Below are 27,953 nucleotides of genomic sequence, written 5' to 3' on the forward strand. Positions count from 1 at the left end.
AATAAATAACCTAAGGGCTGAGTAACTACCTAAACAAACTCACTCACACGGACGACTTAAATAAAATTGCCGGTGCTAAGACAAACATGCCGGGGGCGCACTCATATTTACAGTACATCTTAACCTTAACTTACAAATTTTACACTAAACCATGGCCCAGGATCAATGAACTCTGCAAAAAGAAAGCAGTTAGCAGGGAGCCAGGCTGCTCGCATGCAGTCTCTGGCTCAAAACAATGCAGGTGACAGGGAACGTGGCCGGCTGCTCACACGCAGTCGAAGGCCTTCCTTTTTGAACTGAACGCAGTGAACCACAACGGTGCATGGGCTGCACAAACGTAGTCTCCGTGCCAGCTCAAGTGGCACACGCAATGAACACAACGAATGGATGGATGAATGGTTTGAACTGAACGCAGTGAACCACAACGGTGCATGGGCTGCACAAATGCAGTCTCCGTGCCAGCTCAAGTGGCACACGCAATGAACACAACGAATGGATGGATGAATGGATGGACGCAAACACGGTGCACGGGCCGCCACTGCAGGCCCGTGTTGTAGCTGCCAACAGGGCAGTTCTTGCAGCTTGCAAACTGTTGCCTTGATCCTGGCGCACATGGCAATGAACAGGGGGGGGGGGGCAAAGCAAAAATTGAACGGGGGCTGGTGAACAGGGGCAGTGGGCATGGCATGGCAAAGGTAGCAGGCAAACACAGCCCGCAGAAGAAGGCCGCTGCAGGCCAACACAGCCGGCAGACGAACTGGCCGGCACAGGCCTTGAAGAAAAACAGCCAGCCGGCAGATGAAGTAAGCCGGCACAGGCCTTGCAGCAACACAGCCAGCAGATGAAGTGGCCGGCACAGGCCTTGCAGCAACACAGCCAGCAGATGAAGTGGCCGGCACAGGCCTTGAAGCAAAACACGGCCAGCCGATGGCACAGGCCTTGCAGAAAAACAACAGCTGCCGATGAAGTGGGCCGGCACAGGCCTTGAAGAAAAACAGCCAGCCGGCAGATGAAGTTGGCCAGCCTTTGCCGTTCAGTGGAGGTTGGTGGAGGGAGTGCGGTGGTGCTGGCCACTCGGAAGGCGGGCTCGGACCTACCCTACGGTCTCCCTCCCAACCTATCGCCTTTGCCTGTCACTGTACATACCCACTCCCTTAATTTGTCAAACCCCAATTTAGCCCCAATTTTTTTTTTTTTTTTTTTTTTTTTTTACTTCCCCACTATAAATCGTCCCCTAACCCCCTTTATCGTCCTTGTTCGGCTAACCTATCCTGTCACCGAGCCTACTCCCAACCCCTACGTTCCCTTCCCGGAGGGGAATAAGGGAGAGCTAACGTCCTGTGTCGAGGCCCAACGAAGCCTCAGAATGGCCTCCCCAGAGTTCAGCGATCTATAACACAAAGTGGGTCCAGCGGCCCACAACGAGAGCGAGGGGATGGATGGTGCGGAGGGGTACACTTCCTAATCTACCCTATCCATTTAACTGTTAAACTACCCCGGGGCTTTCAACAAGCGCCTCTCGCTTAAACTATTGGTTCTAACAACCCAGATTCCCGTCGCCTGTGTTGGTGTCCTCACAATTTCGGGCTTCGCCCCCCAATTTTCTTCCCGTGCCCTCACACGGTCTCATGGCTGGGACACGTGGCTCCCTTTGGCAGGCACGACCCTGTGCCGATTCTCCGACGATGGCACCCCCGGGCACTACACTGCCTCCGAGCCTACCAGCTCCCTAACACCGGGGAGTGCCCCCCATGGCACCTCCCCTGAAACGCACACGTGGCAGGCTGGCTTCCCGGGCCCCTTTCCGAGGGTCACCCATGCCCACAACACTGCCCACGCGGCTAATGGCGCCCCGGGTCCCCGCACCAAGCAGGCGCACCCGTGCCCACTACGCTATCCCGGCCCCCCATGGGCCCTTGGCCTACCACGGCCGACTAGCCTGGTGCCCGGGGTACCCACTCAGCGATACTCACTTTTCGCAGCCACGCTCCCAGCCCGTCAACAGGGCTCCTGCACCCCTCCAAACGGGTTTCGAGCCTACACACCCACCAACAACAAAACGACTTCCATTTTTCAATTTGACTAACCCGCTAACTCACTTTACTCTGACCCCGGGGTCCCTTGGGCGGGAGTCACTCCTCCCCCCAATCACTCATCGCACCATGCATTCCCCATTCGCTCCACTCACACAGACCCGCTGGCCTCACCCACTCACCAAGCACTCACCTCACAACTCACCTAACTCTTCAACACACACACCGCTGAACTCTGCCATCCTTCTAACTACATCCCCTAACTAACTCGTGCTCCCACGTCGTCCCTTAAACTATAGCACGTTCCTTTTAACACTACGTAGCTAAACTACGTCCCCACTACACATTCACAAGTCTGTCTCTCCTCAAATAATCCCAAATCTCTAAAATAACTTTCATTTCCCAACCTAAAGCTCATTAAATCCCTCTACCTAATCCATTCCACGGACTCCATGAGGACTTACCCCTGCCCCATGAAGTCGGTCGAGCTAAGCTAACCCTTCCCCCTAACTAGTTTCCATCCTGTGCCCCAGTAAGGGGGTCTTCCACCCCTTGCCCAGGAATCCTGTGCACCCGAAAGTGAGGCTTGCTGTTTTTTTTTGTTGTTTTTTTCATGCGCAGCACCAGCGCGGCAACTCGCGCACTTTGCACCTGACCGTGACGTCATGCAGCTGCACGTGTTCCTCGTCCCTCCTTGGACGGTACTATCCGGCAGGGATACCCCTCCTGCCGGATTCCAACCCCACGTGCAGCCATGGCGTCACCGTGCGCATAAAAAAAAAAACACAAGCCCCACGTCTCGAGGGGTTCCCCACGCGAACACATGTGCTTTGCCCGTTGGAGCTTAACACACACGATCGCGTGGAGAACCCGTCCGGTCCAAATCCGTTTACCTGCCTAAACTTTGTCCGTCCGCGGGATCGGCAAATCCACCGCTGGCGTTTCCGGACCGGGACTTCACTCTCGCAAGCGAGCACGTGGTGGCCTCGTGCGTTGCACAGCACGGACCTCGTGCTCACTGCTGGGTGAACCCGGCACGGTCCCCGAAACAACGACAGCCGCTACTCGGCTTTCTTTCCTCACATGTCTCCGTCGTCGCCTCCATTCCACCCACGCACACCTGCGTGTTACGACGCTCACAGTCCATTCCATCACATTCACCCCGGGAGACACGGCTGCATGTTCACACATGCCCACCGACATCTCCCTTACATACCGCTCTCTCACACACACGGTCTCCCTTGCATTCGGCCGTTCACTCACGCATGCCATTACCCTCACACAAACCACACCACTCACACACGCGGGGGCACTCACCCGCGGTGCCTCATCCACACACCGTCCCTCACTCACACACGCGGGGGCACTCACCCGCGGTGCCTCATCCACACACCGTCCCTCACTCACACACGCGGGGGCACTCACCCGCGGTGCCTCATCCACACTCCGTGCCTCACTCACACACGCGGGGGCACCCAACCGCGGTGTTTCATCCATACTCCGTGCCTCTTCCACACACGGTGCCTCATCCACACACGGCGTGCTGGGAAGCACGTACTCCGGCACCATCGCCACCACACCACTCACACACGGGGTCGCTTCCACACACGGGGACGCACTCACACCTTGCACCACACACACAGGGACAACCACACTGGGGATTAGTGTCCCCACAAGGGTCTCCGGGGCCTCTATACCCCCCAAGCTCTCCGTGCACCTGTTCGCAGCACTCGTCCCCTCAACCTCGCAAAACACGACCGAACCCACCTGGTCGTGACTCGCCTCAAGGGGGCATACTCCCTCCCCTCGTTCCTGGCGGAGGCTATCCCGCTGCTCGCACCGGGCCTCCACCCAGTCCACCAGCTCACCCCCATTGTCCTCCACTACCTCCGTGTGTGTGCGTGCGTCACTTACCCCGTCTTCATCGTGCAGTCTTCCCTCTATTTTTCTGTCTCCCGTGTCTCTGCCAACTCTTCACCCTTTACCTCCCTTGTCTCAACTATTATTTCCGTTGTCGTCACCTCGTGTCTCGTCTCACACGTTTTGGTCTGCCCATTTAATTTTTCCCTTTCGGTCATCGTCACGACCCTCGCCCAACACGTCCCCCGAATTATTTTTTCACCCGCCTCCACCGCGGGCCCGACAGCCGTTGCACCCCCTTCCAACTCGTTTGCTCCCACACGTGGAGTCGCCATTCCTATCTCCCTGGTCACGGCCTTCATGCCCGCCTGCAGGCATCGTCCCATGTTCTGCGTCTCACCCCGCAGCTTTTTCGTTTCTTCCTTCATTTGCTGTGTACTCGCATCGATCTTTTCGTTCATGCTTTTTATTTCCGCATTCATTTGTGCCAGCATGGTGAATAGCTGGGCCATGTCGGGTGCGCTTGGGTGAGCCGTTTCGGCAAGGGTCGGGGGGTTTTGGTGGAGAGGGGGAGGGGAGGTGTCATACACCGCGGCCGCTGCCGCACCCATTTCGGGCTCTGGGTTCAGTTGGGCGAGTTCGTTTTCCTGTACAACCAACATTTCCTGCACGGGGATTTCATCCTGAGCCATGGATTCTACACATTCTACATCCATTTCTAATACCCCCGGCTCCCGCTCGCCTTGAGACGCCATCTTGCTTCTCTTAAAGGGTTAATTTAGCTCGCTCGTAATTTGGAGGGAATCGGGGGTCGCTCCTCTCACCCCTGGACCGATTCCCGTGAATTTAGCCGGAGACAGGAGAGCCCGTTTTCCCGTTCTCCGTTACCAGTGCCGTGAGGAGGGCGATGGGTTTATATCGCACGACCTGACACCAGTGTCGCGGATTCGCGCCCGCCGGCGTGCGAACGGCCACGTAACTCGAATCGCGGCACGTCGCCCACCGGACGGACAATCCAGTCGTGACCCTCTCGGACTAACGCCGGGAACCAGTCACGGGTGGACCTTTCGGTCTCACCACGATCGAGCCAATCGGCCCCCGCGTGTGATAGGGTTGCTCGCCAAATTCGACCTACCAAGTACCCACACGGAGGGTAGACCGGGCGATCGCACCTCGCCGCAGGTCGACTTCGGACACGGGCCACTTAAGCGACCCGTTCCGTACTATCGGGATAACCGAGCGGTGTTATTCGTCGGCCTCGACGGTTCGATTAATTATCGGGCGTCTTAGCCCACGACCAACCCTTTACGTGAAGCAAGATGGGGATTCAATGAAAGAAATGACGAAGCGAAGCGGGAAAACAGTTCAACAATAAGCACATTTATTTCGCGATGAACGGAAAGCACACATATACAATTCCACCAAAAGCACATGTAAAAGAAGAAGACAAAAAGCAAATGCAACAATGCAGATCTATCCGACTACCGGGCACTCGGCAACACTTATACAATTTTACTTCACAGACGGCGCCGACAACACACATTCCCAAAGCAAAAGAAAAGAGAACCACCCTCCAGGATGAGGGGGTAGGCGGGCCTGGGGCCGAGACCGTGTCGGGCCTACCCGTCTGATGATGAGACGCGAAGTGGCGGTGGTGCTTCAACTCCGCGGGCCTCGCGGACAGTATCTGGTAGGGGGTGGGAAGGGGGCCCCCTTTTGTCGCACTATCTCAGCGCGGGGGGAAACAGGAGGGGGTTGCTGATGCTCGGGGAAAGGAGGATTTCACAAAATCTCGGGTCCCGCGACGAGCGTCTCCACCACGACCTCGGTCGCGCCGCCGGCCTCTCCCTCCGCAGTTCCCCGAATCCGACGCGAGCACCCCCTCAACCGCCTTCGCCGCCGCCGCCTCTCCACAGCTTCGTCCGATCGCCCTCTCCGTCTCCTCTCTGGACTCGTCCCAACTCTTCACTGGCTCCGCGAACTCCCGACTGCGAACTGCCCCCCTGAACTGACGAACGCAGTCGTTTTTATAAGCCCCGTGGCTTCGCTCTTTCATCTTTGACCCTCTGCCTCCGACCTTTCACCTCGCTCCCCATTGGCCCGAGGAAAAGTGGACGTGAATGCTTTTTGATCCATGAATTTGCATATAGCGACCGCCCTCCAATGCCCTGGAGGCGAGGCCAAACCGCCCCTCGCTCACCGATTGGACGGAACAAAAGTGGGCGTGAGTCGTTTTTGATCCGTTTTTCTGCGGTAAGTCCGCGATGCTTTTGAACACGCTGCTCGGTGCGCGCCCTTCACGAGTCCAGCATCGGTGCCCACGAGTGGCGCGAGATGACGGTGATGCGATGGTGGCGAGTTGTGACGGTAAAGGTCGTGGCGGTTGTGGTGAAGCGGCGTTGTGGTTGGTGGTTGTTGTTGTGATGGCTGTTGAGACGTGGTTGGTGGTGGTAATAATGGCGGTTGGTCCAAAATAAAGATAGTAAAAGAAAAACGGCTATCCTGAAGAGTCGCAGCCCTCATGAATGACATTTATTCCCTCTAGACAACGGGTTTGGGCCTAACTACACATATACTTACCGAGATATCTCACCTAAGGGACCTGAATGGTGGTTTGCGAATTTGGTCAACCACAACAATATATATGTATATATATATATATATATATATATATATATATATATATATATATATATATATATATATATATTAATGATCATTAATATCAGTTAGTCAGTGAGTCAGTTCGTCGGTGGTTAGAATGAGCTTTATATTTTAATTAGATTTCTATATATGTTTAATTTGTACTGCTCCTCTCTGTTTGAACATCCTTGACACCTGAGCTACGCTGGCTTGGGTGAGGGAGAGGTTTCAGAGGGACTCCAAAGGAGGCATCATGAAATACGCTGCCATTAAAACTTTTTTCAATTCCTTGAACGTCTGCACCGAGGAGAAAGAACTTCGAAAAGCATTTGAGGTCTTTTGCTTTTGAATGAAAACATCCCAATCCTGCAAGAGTGAAGCGCATTACTTTAACTATCTATACTTTTGGAGATATGCTTGTCTGTCTGTGTCGCCATTTTTCTCAGAGATGGTCAAACGGATCTTCTTCAAACTTTCAGAGGATCATTAGTTCGTGCTGATGAGTGTTTTAGGCAACAATAAGTTTTTGAAAATTTTGAAAATAAAAGTTGGATTTTTGGGGGAATTTTTTTTTTGAAATCGCTCTATCGTGGTGCTTTCGCCCTTATAGCTATGTGACAGGTAATATGAAATAATACCCGACCCATTTCTTCGTGGGTGTGGGGAAGTGTTTTTGGCCGCCAGAAAAAAAAAAATTCTTCAAAATGCCAAAGGATTAGAACAGCACCATGCAACGCCAGATACCCCTACTGGTAGACATTGGGAGTCACCTGATCCCTGGATGATACTTCGTCATCATATAAAGACTTAACATAAACTACACTCGAAATTTTAACTCTCCTTGACTGGGGGGGGGGGGCACTTCGCCCTGCCCTCAGATCTCGGCCAAAGATTGAACTTTAAAATTTGCATGCACATAGATTATGACTTTTTTATTTTAATACAGTCTTGGTTCGTGGAAAAGCTCTCACACTGAATGGATCATGATGGAGCAGACAAAAACAGGACGCAAAACAGAAATGCATGGAGAAGGAAACGAGGGTGGAAAAGATTTTGGGGTTGGATTGGGGACCATTTGAGATGGTGGTGAACAGCTGTCTTGAAGACGTGGAGGTAAGAATGACATTGAAGAGGATGTGTAAGTTGATTCCACAGGTGGGGAAAATAGAGGAACAAAGGAGTAGAGGTGAGCAGTGATCTTGGATTTAGGGAGTTTCACCAGAATGGGGATGATGGTGGACTGTGTGAGTCCTGTAGAAACCTGGGGGGAGGGGTGAGTGGGGAGCAAAGCACATAAAATGCAGAGGGTGTAAGACCAGAAAGGAGGCAGTAGAAGACAGACAGACCACCGACCTGTCGGTGATGGCGAAGTGATAAGCCCATAGACTCAGGTTCAACACAGGAGATTCCAATGATCTTGAAGGACTTGGTTTCCACAGCAGCAAGCCCAGCAAGGTGTGAGGCAGGGTTCTTCACCACGATTTTCAGAATGTGTCTTATCACCACCTCAACCCACCACACATCACCTCAACCCCACAAACAGCACAGCGTTTCTCCATGCATTTAGCAACCATTCTTCTCAGCACCTATCCCATCATCTTTTTCTCCCTATCAAAATGGAGAATATGGAATCAGGAAAAACAATCACCCCCACACCACCCCCTCAAAGCTTAATGTCCCCCCTTTCTGCCTACCTCCTCACCCCACCATCTCATTGTTTCTCCTTCACCTCATCCCATAAATGCTTCCCCCACACTTCACCTTTTAAAACCTCCCTCCACACCTCGCACAGTCAAACCTCCACCCACACCCCACACCCTCAAACTATCCCCCACACCCCACACACTCAAACATTCCCCTGCACCACATTATTGCTCCCTTATCAACTTACTTGTGCAGTAATCGATGTGGCACACTGAACACTTTCCATGCCCTCTCCTCCATTAGGATGCCAGTAAAGGTGGAGGTGCAGTGGACATGGAGGCCTTTCTACAGCTGTACCGCAAAGTTACCCATCGTGAAGAGCTCGAGCAACTGTTTATGAACTACTGTGATTTGAGAAGCAACATCACCATCGACTCACTCATCATATTTCTTCAGAAGGAGCAGATGGAAATCACTGCAGGGGAAAAGTTTGCGAAGTTGCTCACAAACAAGTTTGCCCGTAACATGGCAGGTGAGACATGGTTTTGATGTAGATCGCAACAAGCAAGTGTCTCATTGGGTGAATATGGATGTTTGATTACGTCGATTTGGTAGAATATGGCAAACAAATTACACAAGGAAATAATAAGATCACAAATATCTTTCTTCCGAGAGAAATACCTTGTGGACAGGATGGCTAAGTAATCAAGAGGACAAAACAACCACCAAAGGAGAACTGGAGTTCCATGACCAGTCAGAATCAGCACAAACAAGCTCAAATGAGCTAAGATCCTCGTCCTCTTAACGATGACATCATAAAAACGAATATGACGTCATTGTGATGTATCAGGTTTGCGATAAATTATATCTGTGCTAATGCCCAGCTTGATTCCCACAAAACTAAATTCAAACAGCTTGCCTAGTTTTGGACATAATGGTATAGGCGATTTCCATTAGCGGCGATATTACGTCAACTTTTTTTCAAGGAAGAATTTCCAAAATCGGAGATGATTACTGCCTGCGCGTGGGCTTTCTGCACATACATGGCAAGTTTCACGAAGATCCGATGAAAACTCTGGGTTTACGACATTGATCACTTCCGGTTCTGGGTTTGGAGAGTTGGCAGGTCTCCTTGGGGGCTCCCTGCTGACGATTTCAAAGTTAAGTTTTCGGTCGTTATCTGTCCCATTTTAACTGTTAATTTTCTCACCTACATGTTACTGTGTGTTCTTAGTTTGGTTTTGTTTCAAAAATTGTGCTATTTTGTGAGATTTAATCGAACTTGTCTTACTGGGTGCTTGAGGCCTACCCTTGAGGCTTGAGGCCTACCCTTTGTTCCCCTCGGTGTACGATCGTGCTTATTTGTTTTTTCTCCCCATTATCTTCAATTTCTATCTTTCCCACTTTCTTAACGTCCCCCATCCTTCCCAACTAATCACTCTATTTCTTATCTTTAATCAAAAAAAAAACCAAAAAAAAAACGACACCTTACTCGGATTCTTCTTCTTCTTCTTCTTCATCTCTTCTTCTCCCTCTTCTTCTTCCTCGATTTTTTTCGACAACACTTACATGACCTAATCTGTTGAAACTCTCAAACATTAATAGTAATAACAAAAACGATCTCTGATAATGCTTCATCTTCCTCTTTCACACGTGTGGTACTCTTTACTGCATCAGAATACACTACTCTTCTGCTATTTAAACAGACTGCTCTCAATTTGACCTTTCCTTCATACCTTGCCTAAAAAAAATCCAACTGTTGCAGCGTTTCTTCTCTCCATTCTCTGAATTCACCTTTATTGCATCCCTCAAGAAATGTGTTTAATTGCATCTCTAACCTAAAACTTTTAAAAACACCAGTTGGCTATGAATGTTCGCTTTCCATCAACCATTCTTTTTTCCAACTTCAGTGCCAACTCACTCCTCTCACCCCTCACTCTCAAAGCAACCACTCTTCTCCCTCCAAGCCTCCCTCTCACCTCTCTCAAAAACTCCCCCTCACATTTCTCCCACCATTCATCCCCCTCACTCATCCTTCCCAATAGTTCCCCCTCTCCCGTCCACAAAGCTGGCTCCTTCCACTGCCCTCTCACCTCCATCTCTTCACTCCACCTCCTCAAATCCTCACCTGCCTTCTTTCCCCTCTCTTGTCCCCCTCTCCCCCAGCACCACAGAGCCTTTTCTCCTTCTCATTCGGCCCCTCCCCTAGCTATTCTGCAATCCCCCACACTCTTTCAACAACACTCCTTACCTCCCCCCTCATCCGTTGTCCTACCCTCCCCTCCCCCCACCCCCTGCCCCCAAAGCCTCCTCCCCGACTTATTCATTAAAAGTATGGACCTCAAATATCTGGGGCCTTCGCTCAAACCTTTCAGATCTTTCCATACAGGTTTCCACTGACAAACCAGACATAATCTGCCTAACAGAAACTTTCCTCCCCCAAGACGTGTCTGACTCCCAAATATCTCTCCCTGGTTACTCCCTCCTCCGGTATGACAGACCTGAGCCTCGCCCTGGTGGAGGAGTTGCTCTCTTCATCAAAGACTATTCCTCACTCTCCCTCCACTGCCCTCACTCCCCCACACCCCCAGGAATACCTTTGGCTACGGCTTCCCCTCCACTCCCACCTCATGTTTATATGTGTACTGTACCATCCACCTTACAGTAATGACTCCATCCATCGGGGACCATACTCCATGCAGAGCGTTGGTGCTGCCTAAGCAGTCTCCTTGGCTATTGGACACAATCCTGGACGGGTCGCCACTCCGACACAGTATACCAGCATGCTGGCACTCATTTTGCCGACCTCGGAAGGATGACAGGCAGAGTCAACCCCACCTGGTATGAATTCAACAGTGAAGTGGGGTTTGAACTCAGGATCAGAGGATTCCAAGCCACCACCCTAACCATTGAGCCAACACCAGGTATAATGACTCCATCTACACATTACTATCTGAAAACATGGACCAACTTCTATCTTCTCATCCAAACTCTCTCTTCCTCATATGTGGCGACTTCAATTGTCATCATGCCAGTTGGCTCGGTGTGGGTATCTCCCTCGCCTGTCATGGCACCTCAGCAAAAGCTTTCTGCGACTCATCGGGCTGACTCAATCGGTCAACTTCCTGACCCGGATCTCAACCAATGGTACTCCATCTCTTCTGGATCTGATTTTGACAAATTTCCCTGACAATATCTGCTGCTCTTCCTCCGCTCCAATCGGTTCTTCTGACCACATCCTTGTCAAAGTGGACATCTCTCTGGCTATTATATTTATCAGAGAACCACCTCACCACCGTCGAGTCTGGCATTTCACTTAAGCTGACTGGCAGGGTCTCCAAGCAGCCCTCAAACTTATAGATTGGTCTCCTATCAGTACTTTCTCAAACATCAACTCATCCTGGGAATTCTTTCAAAGAAACTTGCTCACCCTCATGCACAGATTTGTCCCCTCTCGTGTTCAGTTGTCCTACCCTTCCTCCCGCCCTTGGTTCACATGAAGCTTGTGGTGAGGCAGTTGTCCTGAAACAACTTGCCTTTGCCTCATGGAAAGCAAACCCAACTGAAGGAAATCTCAGTTCCTTCCATAAACCTCGGAACAAGTGTGTATCTACCCTCAGGAGAGCCAGAAAACAACATCTTTCTCATCTCAAGTCTGAACTCAAACCTCTCTCCCTTCTCAAAATCCTGGTGGCGTCTAATCAAATCAGTTTCTGGTGTATGTTTCCCCTCTAATCCCTCCCTTACCTCAAATGGCAGCACTGCTGATACCTCACGTGAAAAAGCTGAATGCCTAAACTCGGTGTTTGCAGCTAAATCTTGTGTCCAAAACCCAACACTTTCTCTACCCACCTTACCCAGTCGCACCCAACTGTCCCTGGACTCTGTATCCTTTTCTCCTGACAAGGTGCAGAGCTTGCTGTCAAACCTCGACTCAGATTCTGCAACCGGTCCAGACGGCCTCAGCCCACGTGTCCTCAAAAGCCTGCTCTTCTGCTCTTGCTCACCTCCTCCCTGTTCTATTCACCCTCTCATTTGCTCAAGGCCATCTGCCATCTCCTTGGAAATCAGCAAACATCACTGCCCTGCACAAAAAGGTGCAAAAACAGATCCCTGCAACTACAGACCAATCAGCCTTCTCCCAATCATCAGCAAGGTTATGGAATCCATCATCGCTTCAGACATTAAATCCTTTCTCTTCTCCAATGGCTTGATTTCCAATCATCAATTTCGTTTCAGAGCAGGTCACTCTACCCTAGATATGCTGCTTCTGCTCTCCTATCAATGGATGGAGGTCCTCAATGCCAGACAGGAAATCCAAGCCGTATCCCTGGACATATCACGTGCTTTTGACATAGTCTGGCACCCTGCCCTGCTCACCAAACTCTCTTCCTATGGTATCCAAGGCCATCTCCACTCATGGCTCGCAGACTTCCTCTCCTGTCGCAGTCCCAGTGTAGCCCTAAATGGAGTTTTCTCATTCCTTCTTCCTGTCCAGGCTGGAGTTCCTCAAGGTAGCGTTCTGGGCCCTATTCTTTTTCTGGTTTTCATCAATGATCTCTCCGACTCTGGAAAATCCTCTATATCTCTTTGCCGACGACTCCACCCTCTGCCATACCATCGGTCATCCCTCAGACCAGGAAGCAGCAGCTTCTTCGCTCACTGCTGATCTGGATAAAATCACAAACTGGTCCAACACGTGGAACATGTCTTTCAATCCGGACAAATCTCACACTCTCACCATGTCTCTTCGAAAGGACCATTTAGAAACCCCCCCCCCCCATCCACTTTCTCAACAATTCTCTGGAAGAAGTCCTTTCTTTCAAGCTTCTGGGTCTCACTGTCTGCCATGATCTTTCTTGGGAAAGGCAAATTTCAAACCTCGCCTCCAAAGCCAGTCGCCGACTGGGAATCCTCCGTTGTGCAAAGTCCTTCATCGGCCCACCTGAGCTCCTGACCACTTACAAAGCTTTTGTCCACAGCCTGATGGAGTACTGCTCTCCCCTCTGGGCTGGTGCTCCTCCCTCCCACCTTTCTCGGCTTCACGCTGTAGAAACCAAGGCATTTCGGATCATTGGCATCTCCCGCAATGAAGCTGAGTCTTTGGGCCTCTCACTCTCTCACTGCAGGCTGATCGGTGGTCTTTCTGTCTTCTACGGTCTCCTCTCCAGCTTCACCCTCCTGCTCTCTCTGCGATTTGTCCCCACCACATTTCTGCAGGGCGCTCAAGGTCCGCCAACAACCCCCTTCTGGTAAAACTACCAAAATCACGAATCGCTGCTCACCTTCACTCTTTCATTCCTCTTTTTCCCCACCTTTTTAATAAACTCCCTCACTCTATTAGTCTATTCATTCCCATTCTTCCCTCCAGGCCTTCAAAACAGCTGTTCACCTCTTATCCAAATCGTCGATCTTTTCTACCCCCGATAATCCACCCAAGCCCACCTCCTTCAAATTCCCTGCTTTCCTTCCTGAAAGTCCCTGTAATGTCCATCTTCTATTCCCTATATTCCCAATCCCATCCCTCTCCCTTCCACAGATCTCCTAATGTCTCTGTTCCTCACTGTTTTGTCCTTCCCACTCCCTCCCCTCTTGTCTCATTTCCCCCAGGATGTGTGTTGTGTGTTGGCTCTCACACGAGCCTCGACAAGAAATACAAAAAAAACGAAAAAGACTCTGGGTCGTGAAACAAAAAATGTCAAAAAATAAGAATGACGTCATAAAATTGATATGACGTTATAGTGATGTATCATATGTGCAGTACTTCATCTATGATAATGCCCTGTTCGATTCCCACAAATGGAATTCAAAAAGCTTGCCTAGTTTCAGAGATAATTTTTTATGCGATTTCCATTAGCGGAGATATTTTGACGTCATAACTTTTTTTCTCGGAGGAATTTTCAAAATCGGAGATCGTTACTCTCTGTGCAGGGTATTTTTACATATATGCGCCAAATTTCAGGAAGTTTTGATGAAAACTGTAGGCTGTGAAACAAAAAAGTCCACAAGAACAACAACGTGAGTAAGACTTGGAGATCCTCCACGAGGATCTTAAAAGTCACTTTTCTCAACTCCAACCAACAACCTTTGTGAGTAAAGACTCGTTCATTGAGACCCCATTCCAGACCTGAAATAAATTTGACACCAGGGCAAGGCATAAAAGTTGAAAACTAAAGTAATTTCATATTAAATATGAAGGTGTCATTTCATTTTTATGCAAAGGTACCGGCACCAACAATTATATTGGGAACTAGATGGGTACTCGGTAGAGCCCATACATTTGGCCGGATCTGGATCCGGGTTCGGATCTTCACCAAAATCGAATCAAGTCGTCCTTGTCAGACACCCAACCTGTCGACCAAGTTACCCCGGAGGTAAAAACAGCAAGACCCCTTTAGAATAAAACAAGGTGGCCACTTGCAGTGAATTTGCTCTAATAATGGACTAACTACAATCAAAAAAAATCAGATCACAAAGACCACAAAACTATAATTACAAGGATACATGTATATTACACCAAACTTTGATAGATTAGATGATCAAGGATAAGCACCGAAGGATGTTGAAAAAAGGAGCGATCCTCCATCATCACAACACACCTGTGCACAATTGCCATGTCCAGCAGAAGGCTACCCCGTACCATTCTTCTTGTTCGGTCGTATTCAGCACGAAGTTGCAGAGTGGCATCATTGGCTGAGAGCATGGCTGTGCAGCTGATGCAATGTCCCCTGTTGGTTAGGGCAGAAATTTGGAATTTGGCGATGGTGTCGGACCTGCCGGTGATAGCTCGCCTACTCTTCGCAAAGGGTACCAAGGTCTCTTTAACGTCCAGTCTCGAATGCTGGCAGATGGGATTCCCGTTTAATGTACATCCAAATTATGGCACACACACTGATGAATCACCTTGCCTGTGAAACACCGGGGTGACAGTTTATAGCTGGGTTGGGATTCAAACCCAGGCGCGACAACTTAGAGGCAAGTGTGTGTACGGCTCAGCCATCCTATCAGCCCAGTAAGTGCATTGAAGTTAACCTGAAATGGCTTCGTATCTGCCCCAAAGATGGCAAGGCATCACTCGTATTATAATAATACAATAATAATAGTATGAACAATTGTCATTTGAAATATGTATAAACCATTTGCATGGTGATTCATCAGTGTGCATGTGTGTGATGCAGAGAGGAAAGGTGCACGACTCAGCTATGATGGATTCCTGGCGTATCTTCTGTCTCCAGATGGAGACATTTTCAACATAAAGCACCATAGTGTATATCAGGACATGAATCAACCATTGTCCTACTACTTCATCAATTCTTCCCACAACACTTACCTCGTGCAGGACCAACTTGTCGGAGCTTCCAGCATCCAGGGATATCTTAGGTATGTGTTGATTCGTCACGACAAATATCATTATTGTCACAGTATTCAGTTCATTTGTGCTAACATGTATAGTTATAAAAATGGTGATAATTCTGTGTGTAGTTCTTCGATGGCTGGAAAGATGGTCTAGACTCTAGAGGTATGCATGCATGTGACCTGCTTCTTCATTCACAGCCCTATGCTTCGTGTATTCACGGTTTTTCATGGGATTTTTGATTTTCCCTGATGAATCACAAATCCGGGAACCTATCCTCCTTTTTCGCATTGAAACAATGCCCTGACATTCGCGGATTCGACATTCATGGCATTTTTCAGGAACGTATCCCCCGCAAATCTCAGGGTCCGACTGTATTGTATATCGATCTCACATGTATCCCACAGCCAATGACTGTCTCCAGACAAAATAGTGGAAAATTAGCCAAGTTGCATTAACTGCTCAAAAAAGGGACCTTTTTTATTCAAAGATGCGAGTTGCGAAATTTGATTGTGATCAGATATCGTAATTGTGTTTTTGGAGATTGATGGATTTTCTTTCCCTTTTTCTGTGTTGTCATCCTTGTTTCACTTCTTATATTTCGCCACAGACATACAGATCAACCTGAGCGTTTTACTTTTTAAAGTAATCTTTCTCAAGCACAAAATTTAGTGTGTGAGTGAAATTTCTTTGTGACATTTTCCCTTGCGTTCTTCATGCCACGGAGCCACGAAAACAAGACAGCCACTAGCTCGATCACTAACAGACCGGTGTTTTTTCTTGAATGATGCAGATGAGCCATTAAAACAAACATCAACAATTAAATGGTCAAACCTCCAAGTCAGGAGTTGGCAATCCTAGAGTGAATGGGTGAATCTTACCAAACACGATTTGGGACATGAGTGGAATGCTAAAATGTGTGTCGGTTTGATGAAGTGGTGAATGCTTTCAGGGCACAATATTGGATAATATGGAAATTTAAACTGTGACGTCACAAGCCTGGTAGCAATGTCTGGTTTCGCATATGCTTTTAGATATTGTTTCTGACAATAAAATAGAGAAACATAGAGAATTAAGTTAGGATTACCCACAGTTCCCTGCGAGATGGCTGCCGATGTGTGGAGATCGACTGCTGGGATGGACCACAAAACGAGCCCATTGTGTATCATGGCAAGACGCTCACATCGCGTATAACTTTCCGGAACGTCATTCGAGCCATCAACCAGGAAGCGTTTGTGGTGAGTACTTTCGGGATGTTGCACCGACCCACCAAACAGCATTCTGAAAAGCAGACGATACTAAGTTGAATCCTCCAACAGTTTTGCTTATTTTTTGTTTTCTGAGTCCTTCAAATTTGACCTGGGATTTGATAACTACTAAACTAAAACATAACTTTGATGAGTGATGATCAGCACACTGTGTAGCCGAGCATCTGTAAATTTCAACAGACCTGGTGCTTTCATTGACCAGAAATTTCATACTTGCTGTTCCAAACTCTTCAACGTCTCACTTTCTGCCATCTTGATTTTGAGCACTGCGTTAAAGCAAGAAACAAATAATTGTGGGTCCAGCATTTGGAATCTGCAATATGAAGACAAATCCCCCCACATGTTAACCTACATACATGATTCTCTGCCTTTTATTTTAAAAAAATATTAGTGTTAAAGCCCATCAAAAATGAGAGTTGGAATTATTTTAATCAAAATATACAAGGAGATTGGAAGATATGATGTTTTGTAGCAAGAAGCGTTAATTCAAAACACTACATGCACAAATGTGACCCTATTTTCTTTATCTCTGGAACGTTTCATTTCATTGGTACAGCCTCATGAGCATGCCAAAGTCTGAAGCCTCGGCCTAGTGTCAGATGTGCTTATATCTACCTTTATTTATTTGGACATCCTTCAGACGTAAATGAACACTTGCTTTACTCTGCAGATGCTTTTCACATCACGTGCAGTGAATTCCACCTCCCTGTGCCTTGTATATATTGTTATTTTTAAACGTTTCTGTACACCGTCCTTGAGGCCCGGTTGCAAATCACCATCAACAATTCAACAAGGAAATCCAACACAGGTGGAGGCCATTCAGCCCATCATGCCTGTGCGAACACCACACCAATCCAAGATCCAAGAAAGAAATGCAAAAAAAAAAAACTTGTTTTTAATTAATGAAAGAAAATTTTTTTTTGTATTTTTTTGTTGTTGTCATTATTCTTATTATTGAGTCATTCTGCCTCATATCACCGGAGGCCTCCCAGTTGACCCCTTCAGATTTACTTTAAACTTTCATAAAATAGTTCCCAGGTATCAAAATGAAGCTGCGTAAAATTTTAGGTCCATAGATGCGGTCAACTCCGAGATATTGAGGTTTGAAAATGTGGTTGTGGCCCTATTTTTATGGTCGTTGCGAGCATCAGAAAATGAACGGCTACTTTTAAACTCCCACAACTTTTTAAATATTAATGCTAGAGCCTTGAAATTTTCAGAGATTATTCTTCTATAACTGCTCTGTAAGAAACAAACATAAAACTGAGTATACCTCTATTAAATTTTATGACCTGATCAGTTGAAATCCAGAAAAAATATGTTGGTTTTGTATGAAGACCTAACTTTGAGACCCCATATATTTTTATTGACCCATCGCAGAAGCTTGAAATTTTTTCATGTAATAACTGTGTGGTAGTAGTATTCAAATACATGTTTACTTTTCTTAATCAGTCATATATAATGCAGTCATGATCCCCCAAAAATTGAAAATTTTCATTTTTCCCCAAAATTCAGGTGAGGATTGCAAATATATGATAAGGTATACCACTTCAAATTGTTCACAATTGGAAAGAGCATATTCAAGTTTACAAAAGTGTCAAATATCAAAGTGGTAAAATGTTTCTATCAATATTTAAAAAATATTTGAATAAATAATGTCCTGCCAGTGCTGTGCGCGTTGTGTGTGCTATTTAATGAACAGTCCTTTTACATGTAGTACATATGTGTAGTACATGTATATACAATGTGCATACATATCATCTGCTATTAGGACACCATGAACACAATACTTTGAAATTTGAATTTGTAATTCTTTGTTTCTTATTTGTAAATAGCAAGAGCTTAACTCATCTGGCTGGGGCTAAAAATAGAACTCAGGAATAGTGGCTGATCTGCTGATGTCAGCAGTGAACATAGTTACATTCAAGGGAGGACATTTGTTGGGTTCCTTTGGTCCATGTGATGAAAGTTATTGATGCTCCCCCAACGTCAACTGGGAGGCAGTGCAAGCTCGCACCTGACTTGGAAAAGCAGATCAAGGACCTATTCAAATCCTTGACGTGAAATGTTTTATTACATTGTTATTGCCGTATGTGATATATTTTTGTTTTATTAATTTGAATCATAGAACTAATCATTCATGATTATCATGGTGCCCACACCATGCACACACTTCATGTATTCATGACTGTGTTAACAACAGTTTAAAAAAAAATAGAAAATATATATATTTTTAAATATACCACTTTGATATATGACACTTTTGTGAACTTGAATATGCTCTTTCCAATGGTGAACAATCTTAAGTGGTATACCTTGTCATATATTTGCAATCCTCACCTGAATTTCAGGGAAAAATGAAAATTTTCAATTTTTGGGGGATCATGACTGCATTATATATGACTGATTAAGAAAAGTAAACATGTATTTGAATACTACTACCATACAGTTATTACATGAAAAAATTTCAAGCTTCTGGGATGGGTCAATAAAAATATATGGGGTCTCAAAATTGGGTCTTCATACAAAACCAACATTTTTTTCTGGATTTCAACTGATCAGGTCATAAAAATTAATAGAGGTATACTCTGTTTTATGTTTGTTTCTTACAGAGCAGTTATAGAAGAATAATCTCTGAAAATGTCAAGGCTCGAGCATTAATATTTAAAAAGTTGTGGGAGTTTAAAAGTAGCCGTTCATTTTCTGATGCTCGCACCGACCATAAAAATAGGGCCACAACCACATTTTCAAAGCTCAAGATCTCGGAGTTGAGCACATCTATGGACCTAAAATTTTACGCAGCTTCATTTTGATACCTGGGAACTATTTTATGAAAGTTTAAAGTAAATCTGAGGGGGTCAACTGGGAACATTTTCTTAAATTTGGTGATTTCAGATGGAATAACTTTTTCTTCATTTCCCCTCGGAGAGGGGACATGGGCTTGGTTAAAAACACACATCAACCACACAACCACACAACCCCCTTTAACAAGACTCCCACCAACAGCACTCTGTACACAATCACCCATCAATACTCAAACTGCCTAAAAGTCTTATCAACATCCCCATACCCCTTTATCTCCATCACTTCCAGGTACCTATCTAATTCTAATTTAACTTATCTACTTTTTCTACTGCCACGACCATTCCAGGGACACCATTTCATGCATTAACTACTCTCTGAGTGAAAGTCCCCTGCCTTGCTACCGTCTTAACTCTCCTCTTCTTTTCTCTCAGGCTACGGCCTCTGGTTTGATCACCGTCTATTCTGTTGAATAATTTATCTGCACTTATTTTATTTATACCTTTCATTATCTTAAACATCTCTATCATATATCCTCGTAACCGCCTCCTTTCTAGTGAACAAAGCCGTCTCTTTCAACCGCTCCTTATAGCTGAGTCGAGGTAGGCCCAGAATCAATCTAGTAGCCCTACGCTGAACCTTCTCTATGGCATCTATGTCCTTCCAGAACTGTGGTGACCAAAACTGCACACAATATTCTCGATGTGGCCTCACTAAATTACTGTACAATGTTAACACCACCACTTTTGATTTATAATTGATCCCCCTCCTTACACAGCCTAAAACCCGATTTGCTTTACCTTCAGCTGCCTGGCACTGTGCTGCCTGCTTACCTCCCATATATATTACCACCCCCAGATCCTTCTCTTGTGTGACACGCTCCAAAATTACCCCTTGCATCCCTTAATCTCTATTCTCATTGTCCTTTCCCATCCTCAACACCTTACACTTGCTCAGGTTAAATTCCATCTGCCATTCTTTTGCTCAATCCATCCAAGTATCAATACTCTCTTGTATCTGTTCACCACCCCCTCTGCTATCCACCTTACCTCCAAGCTTTGTGTCATCTGCAAATTTGGAAAGCTTACTCTTTACCCCATTATCCAAATCGTTGATGTAAATAATGAATAGTAATGGTCCGAATACTGATCCCTGAGGTACCCTGCAACTTACATCCTCTCAGCAAGACATCCTCCCACTCACAGCCACTCTTTGCTTCCTATCACTAAGCCATTTTTATCATCTAATTAGCTATCTGACCAGCCGCTCCACAAGCCCTCACCTTGGCTGACAATGTGGTACCTTATCAATCCCTTCTAAAAGTCTAGATATACTATGTCCAGTGCTTTCCCTCATCCACCCAATCAGACACTGCTTCATAGAACTCTAAAAGATTTGTTAAACAGGAACTACCTTTGGTAAACCCATGTTGCTACCTTTAATTAGTTTGTATTTGTTTAATTGGATCCTCATCCGGTCCCTAATGAATGTCTCCAACACCTTCCCCACAACTGAAGTCAAACTAACAGGTCTATAGTTTCCCAATTCTTCTCTGGATCCTTTCTTAAATAATGGTGTTACATTTGCTACTCTCTAATCCTCCAGTACCTGTCCTTACTCCAGTGAGCGATTGAAAATATCTGCTAACATCTCGCTCACCTGCTCAGCCACCTCCCTCAATACTTTCAGTTGCATATTATCTGGACCCGGAGCCTTGTCTACTCTGAGATGACCAAGCTGTTCCTTTACTTTCTCCACTCCAACCTGGATCTTCTGTAAAAGCCCTTTCTCACCTCATTGATAAATACTCTCAGCTATTGGCAATTCTCCTGACTGTTCTTGTGTAAAAGTTGAAGAAAAACACCTGTTTAATGAGCCTGCCATCTCACTTTCATCACTAACCACTCTCCCGGTGCTATTCCTCAAGGTGCCGACACTGGTCCTAACCTGTTCTTTTCCCCTGATATACTTAAAGAAAGCCTTGTTATTATGTTTCATATTCTTAGCCATGTCCTTCTCATACCCTCTTTCGGCTTTTCGAGTTATTTTCTTCACTACCCTCTGTTTACTTCGATAGTGAAATAAATCTAACTCCAGTCCTGCTATTTTAAACCAAATAAATGCCTTTTGCTTCTCCTTAGTAGCGTTCCTTATCTCACTGCTCAACCACCCTGGTCTCCTTCTGTTTCTAGTTTTACACCTCATTGTAATGTACTTACTCTGTACTCAACACATTTGGTCCTTGAAGGTTTCCCATTTCTCTGATGCTAATTGTCCTGTTGTTAGTCTCCCAATCTACATCACCCAATTATCTCCTCATACCCTCAAAGTTTTCCTTCTTGAAATCAAATAGCCTTACCCTACTATCCTGAACTCTAACCCTCAACAGTATCTTTGCACACACAATGTCATGGTCACTTTCTCTGAAATGCTCCCCCAGCTCTACCTACTCCACCATATTGGGATCGTTACTTTAAAGTGGTCAAACACTGCACTCCCCCTCGTGGGCTTATCTACAAACTGGGTTAAAAAGCAATCCTGGACTAAAGCAAGCAATCGCTCTGCCCTTTCCCTGTTCCTGGACCCAATCTATCCCTGGCAAATTAAGATCCCCCATAATCAATACTCTTCCCTTCCCACATGCTCTTTTGAATTCTTTATGTACTCCTACTTCGTCCTCTTCCTTCCCACCTGGAGCTTTATAAAAGCATCCTACCAGTATCTTACTGTTTTTACAATCTCTAATCTCTACCCATACAGAATCCTCAACATTTATTCCTTCCTTAATGTCATCCCTTTCTCTTGATACAATGCTGTCCTTTACCCAGATTGCTATTCCTCCTCCTAATCTCTCCTTCCTATCACACCGATACACCTTGTCGCCTTCTAATCCTGTCCTCCAGTTACTCTCCTCCTTAAACCATGTCTCACTCACTGCAACTGTATCGTATTCCTCACAATCTACTTTGGCTTCAAACTCTTCCATCTTCTTTATTTAAACTTCTGGCATTGGTATAGAATATATTTAACTTTTCCCTTCCTGAAATTCTATTTTCCTGCCTGGCCTAACTCATCCCAATTACTTCATCCATTCCTTCATTTATAGCTTCCCCACCCTCCGCTGATCTAAAAAAAAAAGCCTGAATTCCTTCCTCAATTCCCACTGCAAACTTTGCTGCCCCCTTTCTATTTAACATACAGCCATCATTCCGGAAACACTCCCTTTGTCCCCTCAATGATTCCCACTGCTTCATAAATGTAAAACTTCCTCCCTACAACATTCTTCCATCCATTGGTTGACATCTATTATTCTGCTCATAATTTCTATATTGTTTCCCAATCTTGGGAGAATCCCAGAAAACATGACCTCACAACCCTTTGCTTTCAGCCGCTTACCCAATATCCTGTATCTGTTTTTCAAAACCTCTGAGCAAACTTTCCCTCCATCATTCGCCCCTAGTTGTACCACAACCAACTTTTTCCTGCCATGACCTGATACAATATCGTTTACCCTTCCTTCAATGTCCCGAGCTCCCGCTCCTTCAAAACTACACAGAATTCTGTATCTACAATCCTTCCTGCAGAATGAAGAATCTACATATCTAATTGTCTCATCACCCACAAAAACTGTCTCCCATACCTCATGTCTACCAATTTATATTGCTGCACCTCCACCACTGCCTGCACCTGCTGCACATCCACCACTGCCTGCACCCACTGCACCTCTGCCACTGCACACACCTGCTGCACCTCTACCACTGCCCACGCCCGCTGCACCTCCGCCACTGCCCACACCCACTGCACCTCCACCACTGTCCACACCCACTGCACCTCCACCACTGCCCACACTTGCTGCACCTCCGCCACTGCCCACACCCACTGCATCTCCGCCACTTCCCTCACCCACTGCACCTCCACCACTGTCCGCCTTTAATCCAATGGAAGCGACTTAATTACCCTTTTATGAAAAATATTTTTCGAGTTTATTTATCCTGAAAAATAGACCATAGTGAACACACAGTCATGTTAAAATATTGGCCTTTCAACCCCAAGTCAAATCATCCTTATGACGGGGACATTCAAATACACAAATACACACACACTGTGTGTTTGATATACGTAGACGTCCAGGTCAAATTTGAAGCAACCTCATTCATACATTAATCTATAAGAAAGTACAGGTGTATAATATTTTGCTCATAAAAATGTCCTTTTGTGATTCATGTTCTACTACATTTTCGACAGATGTCCAAATTCCCCGTTGTTTTATCACTGGAGAATCATTGCTCATTTGAACAGCAAAAAACAATGGCAAGGCACCTGAAGAACATCTTGGGAAACAGGCTTCTGACAACCACACTCGATGGAGATGAACCACACCAGCTTCCTTCCCCTTCAGTAATAATAATAATAATAATAATAATAATAATAATAATAATGTTAATAATAATCATAGTAATGACGATGATAAAATTTCCCAAAACGTTTCATTGAAGCATCAACCTCAAGCATCAACCGAGGAATGTTATTGTTACCAAAAAGAAAATTTAAATCATGGAATTCCCCACTTAATTTCCACTTAAAATCCAACTTTTAAAAGTTAACTGATTTAAAAGTTTACTAACAGCATCCCAGCAGTGAAGCATTGTCCTTTTTCCCCCTGCTTTGTTAAGAAAAGTGATTTTTGAGCAGCAAATTGACATGAACATTGACCTGTGTGAAAGGATCTCCGTGAACGTTTCCTGATTAAAGGCAAGCGAGTGGGATCCATTAAAGATGATATACAGAAGCATAAGCTTTTGAAGAAAAAGGACACTCAGGTGAAAAAAGAAGAGAAACAGTCACAAGGTACAAGTCACAAGGTCAGTCACAAGCAAGTCACAGGGTCTACTCATTTATAATAATAGGTGATAAATAAATGGCAGCCAGACTTTAAAAAGTGATGACTTCCAGACTTGTGAGGAAGCAAATATAACTGGTGTTGGCTTAATGGTTAGGGTGGTGGCTGTTGAAATAATACCAGGTGGAGTTGATTCAGTCTGTCTTCTTTCTGAGGTTGGAAAAGTGAGAACCAGCTTGCTGAGATGATTGAGCCATTCAAGTATCCTGTATCATAGTGGTGAACCATCCAGGACTGTGCCCAGTGGCTTAGGAGATTGCTTTCGCAGCACTGATGTTCTGTATAGAGCATGGTCCCAATGGATGGAGGAGGAAACTGGTGTCAGGAGTGGGATAAAGCAATATAATCAAAAAGTATAGTTGATTTGTTTCCTCAAAGAACTGCAAAAAAAAAAACCACGATGAAATGCAATAATTAATAGTTTCATTATAGTGTTAATATGGAATTGAAATTGTCCTTGTTACCTATTTTTAAGGAATGTATTTTAAATTATGAAATGATCAAGGTACAGTAGTATATTATAAGTGATACAATGTAATTTTTTTTGTATACAATGTTGAAGCTCGTATGAGAGCTAACGCACAGAATGCACAACAAGGGGAGCAGGAGACAATAGTGATGGGAGAGAGAAGGACAAAACAGTGGGAAAGAAAGACATTTGGAGATCTGTGGAAGGGAGAGCAATGGGGCGGGGTACACAGGGTAAACAAGATGGACACCACAGGGATTTTCAGGAAGAAAAGCAGGGAATTTGAAGGAGGTGAGTTTGGGTGGATTAGTGGGGGTAGCTCATTGTTTTGGATGAGGGAAGATAAGAAATGGTTGTGAACAGCTGTTTTAAAGACTTGGAGGGAAGAGTGGGATTGAAGAGAATGTGGGAGTGTGTTTCAAAGGTGGGGAAAAAAAGAGGAATGAAAGAGTGAAGGTGAGCAGTTATTCTTGATTTTGGTAGTTTTACTGGAAGGGGGTTGCTGGCGGACCTTGAGCGCCCTGCGGAAATATTGGTGTGGTGGTGGGGGGGGGGGGGACAGAAAATATCTCAGACAGAGGGGGGGAGACTGGAGAGGAGATTGTAGAAGACAGAAAGACGAGTGAGAGACCCAAAGACTCAGCCTCATCACGGGAGATAGCAATTATCCAAAATGCCTTGGCTTCCACAGCGTGAAGCTGAAAAAGTTGAGAGGCAGGAGCACCAGCCCAATGGGGAGAGCAGTTTTCAATAATTATTGCATTATGAGAGTATTTCCTGTGAAAATAAATTCTGACAGGGTGGTGGGGGAGGGGGGGATTGCACACTTACCTTACAGCTGTCTAGTCAGGGTTAGATTCCTGACCCAACTATAAACTTTGGATTGGTGTTTCACAGGTGGGGTGTTGCATCACAAAGTGTGCTGTACCCTTGGATGAATGTTCAGCTGGTTGACCCATCTGCTGGCATTAGTTGGTGGATGCTAGACCTCCTTCGGCCTCTTCAACAAAGGGTGGGCAAGTTATCGCCGGCACTCTGAACAAATTTACTCATTCCTGTCGTAATAATCTTGAGTCGAACGTCAGGCTTGGTCAGCCAGTTTGTGAAACACTTGGTCAAAAAACTTTCCCCAACTGACCGCGCAAGAAGGGAGTAATAATTGGAGCCATTAAAGTAGTCGTAGCAGTAGTAGTAGTAAGCAGCTATTACTACTACTACTAATACTACATCATCAGCATCGATCCTTTGATAAATAAATATTGGTTAAATTCCATGAAAGACAGTAAAAATCTGTAATATGCAGATCAAGGAGTACAGTAGCGTCAATAAGCAAAAAATATTGTTGAAAAGGTTGAACTCTCGTACTCATGCAACATCCTCTCTTTTCAGTGTTGGGTCGGTGGAAGCAGCTTCGTGGTTAAAGTTACAATCCTGGAGGGGTCGTCACTCCATTATGGGATACACGACTGAGTGTACATGAATTTGTAAATTATTCAGAGTGCTGGCGATCGCTCGCCTACTCTTCGCGAAAGACACTTTGACATCTTTAACTTCCACCAAGTAATGTCAGCAGATGGGGTACCCAGCTTAACATCCGTCAGAGGGATGTTGCACAAGTTGATGAATCACTGAAAATCTAACGAATGTTAGGGTTAGCCGGTTAGGGTTAGGATTGTTCACAGTGAGGTTTGCCTTCAATATGTTATGTAGTAACCCAGGATATAAACACGATTTACACTGTTTTTTTGAAGATTTTTTGAAAGTGTGGAATATTTTTGGAGTTTATTGAGAAAATTGAAGCACCATTTCAATTATTGTTAATGTTTAAATTAAAAAAACAACAACATACTAGTTATGGTTATTGGTCTACTTATATAATGTCCTATGTTTTACCTCCGCCACTGAAGATGATCGGAGGTTATGCTTCACCCCGTTCTGTCTGTTTGTTTGTCCTTGAGCAGGATATCTCAAAACGTTGTGAACGGATTCGGACGAAACTTGGTGGACACGCTGGGTGTGTGACAAGGACGAATTGATGAGATTTTGTTGAAGATCTGAATCCAAATCTGGTTACAAATAATTTAAAAATTTTTTAGATTGATTCTTCACCATTGAGAGATGGGGCCAAAAACGATATATACAGTATCATGATACTGTATTTGAAAAAGTTGTGGATGAGTTACAACAAAACTATATGGACGAGTTTGGTAGGTGACAAGAACAAGCCAATTGGACTTTGGTTCAGATCCAGATCCAGATCCAGCTTATCCGTGGGATACGAAACGTAAACTGTTCAGCTGATGTAGGTATACGCTCTATCGTGTGCCATTCTAGTTTAATGCAGTTATATATTGCTCATGGTATAGTTTGTACATATAACATATGTCAGACGAAGACGTGGGTAGAGATCAGTGAATATTTACATGAGTACAAGGACATAAGTGAATGCAACAAGTGGAAGAACACAAACAGGAGCGAGAAGAGGGAAGGAAGGTAACCTGCAAGTAATTAATGGAGAGGTAGGAGAGGGTTAATGAGGATTGAGGAGGTCATGGGGAGGGATGAAAGATGGCTAAATGCGGTGATTCACTGACAGGTTAAAACCCTGGAGGCAAAAGTGGGATTGAACAGACTGCAGAAGGTGGTCCCACAGATGGGAGACAAAGGGCACAAAAGGGTGGAGATGAGCAGTAAATCTGGATTTTGGAAACTTCACATGGATTAGAAGTTCCAAGAAGAGGCACAACCTGAAGAGACAATGGGGGGATGGAGGGATGAAAGAGCACAGGGAACAAGACCTGAGGAGGTGTATAAAAGGCAAGAGAGGCCACCAACTTGCAGAAAGCAGAGAGACCACCAACTTGCTTGCAAATAATATAATCAAATACTTGGGTTTTTCCAAATGTTATGCTGAGACACTAATGAATGTATGTACCATATGATATGTACATACTTTTTAATCAAATACTTTTTCATAGAA

At 45.6% G+C, this 27,953-nt stretch overlaps 1 protein-coding gene across 1 annotated transcript in view; it reads left to right on the top strand.

The window, feature by feature from the left end:
- Nucleotides 1-6,745: 6,745 nt before the first annotated feature.
- LOC147029758 (1-phosphatidylinositol 4,5-bisphosphate phosphodiesterase delta-4-like) overlaps nucleotides 6,746-27,953 on the top strand; it is a 31,877-nt gene continuing 10,669 nt past the window's right edge. Inside the window, exons 1-6 of the mRNA XM_085872086.1 lie at nucleotides 6,746-6,870; nucleotides 8,484-8,712; nucleotides 15,359-15,560; nucleotides 16,628-16,772; nucleotides 23,850-24,002; nucleotides 24,329-24,466. Of these exons, the coding sequence (XP_085728212.1) occupies nucleotides 6,790-6,870; nucleotides 8,484-8,712; nucleotides 15,359-15,560; nucleotides 16,628-16,772; nucleotides 23,850-24,002; nucleotides 24,329-24,466 (948 nt within the window). The 5' untranslated portion in view covers nucleotides 6,746-6,789. The remainder of the gene's footprint in view (nucleotides 6,871-8,483; nucleotides 8,713-15,358; nucleotides 15,561-16,627; nucleotides 16,773-23,849; nucleotides 24,003-24,328; nucleotides 24,467-27,953) is intronic.

This window comes from Eptatretus burgeri, chromosome 3 (genome assembly GCF_056783735.1).
Source record: "Eptatretus burgeri isolate ZD-2024b chromosome 3, Ebu_testis_v1, whole genome shotgun sequence".
NCBI classification, from domain to species: domain Eukaryota; kingdom Metazoa; phylum Chordata; class Myxini; order Myxiniformes; family Myxinidae; genus Eptatretus; species Eptatretus burgeri.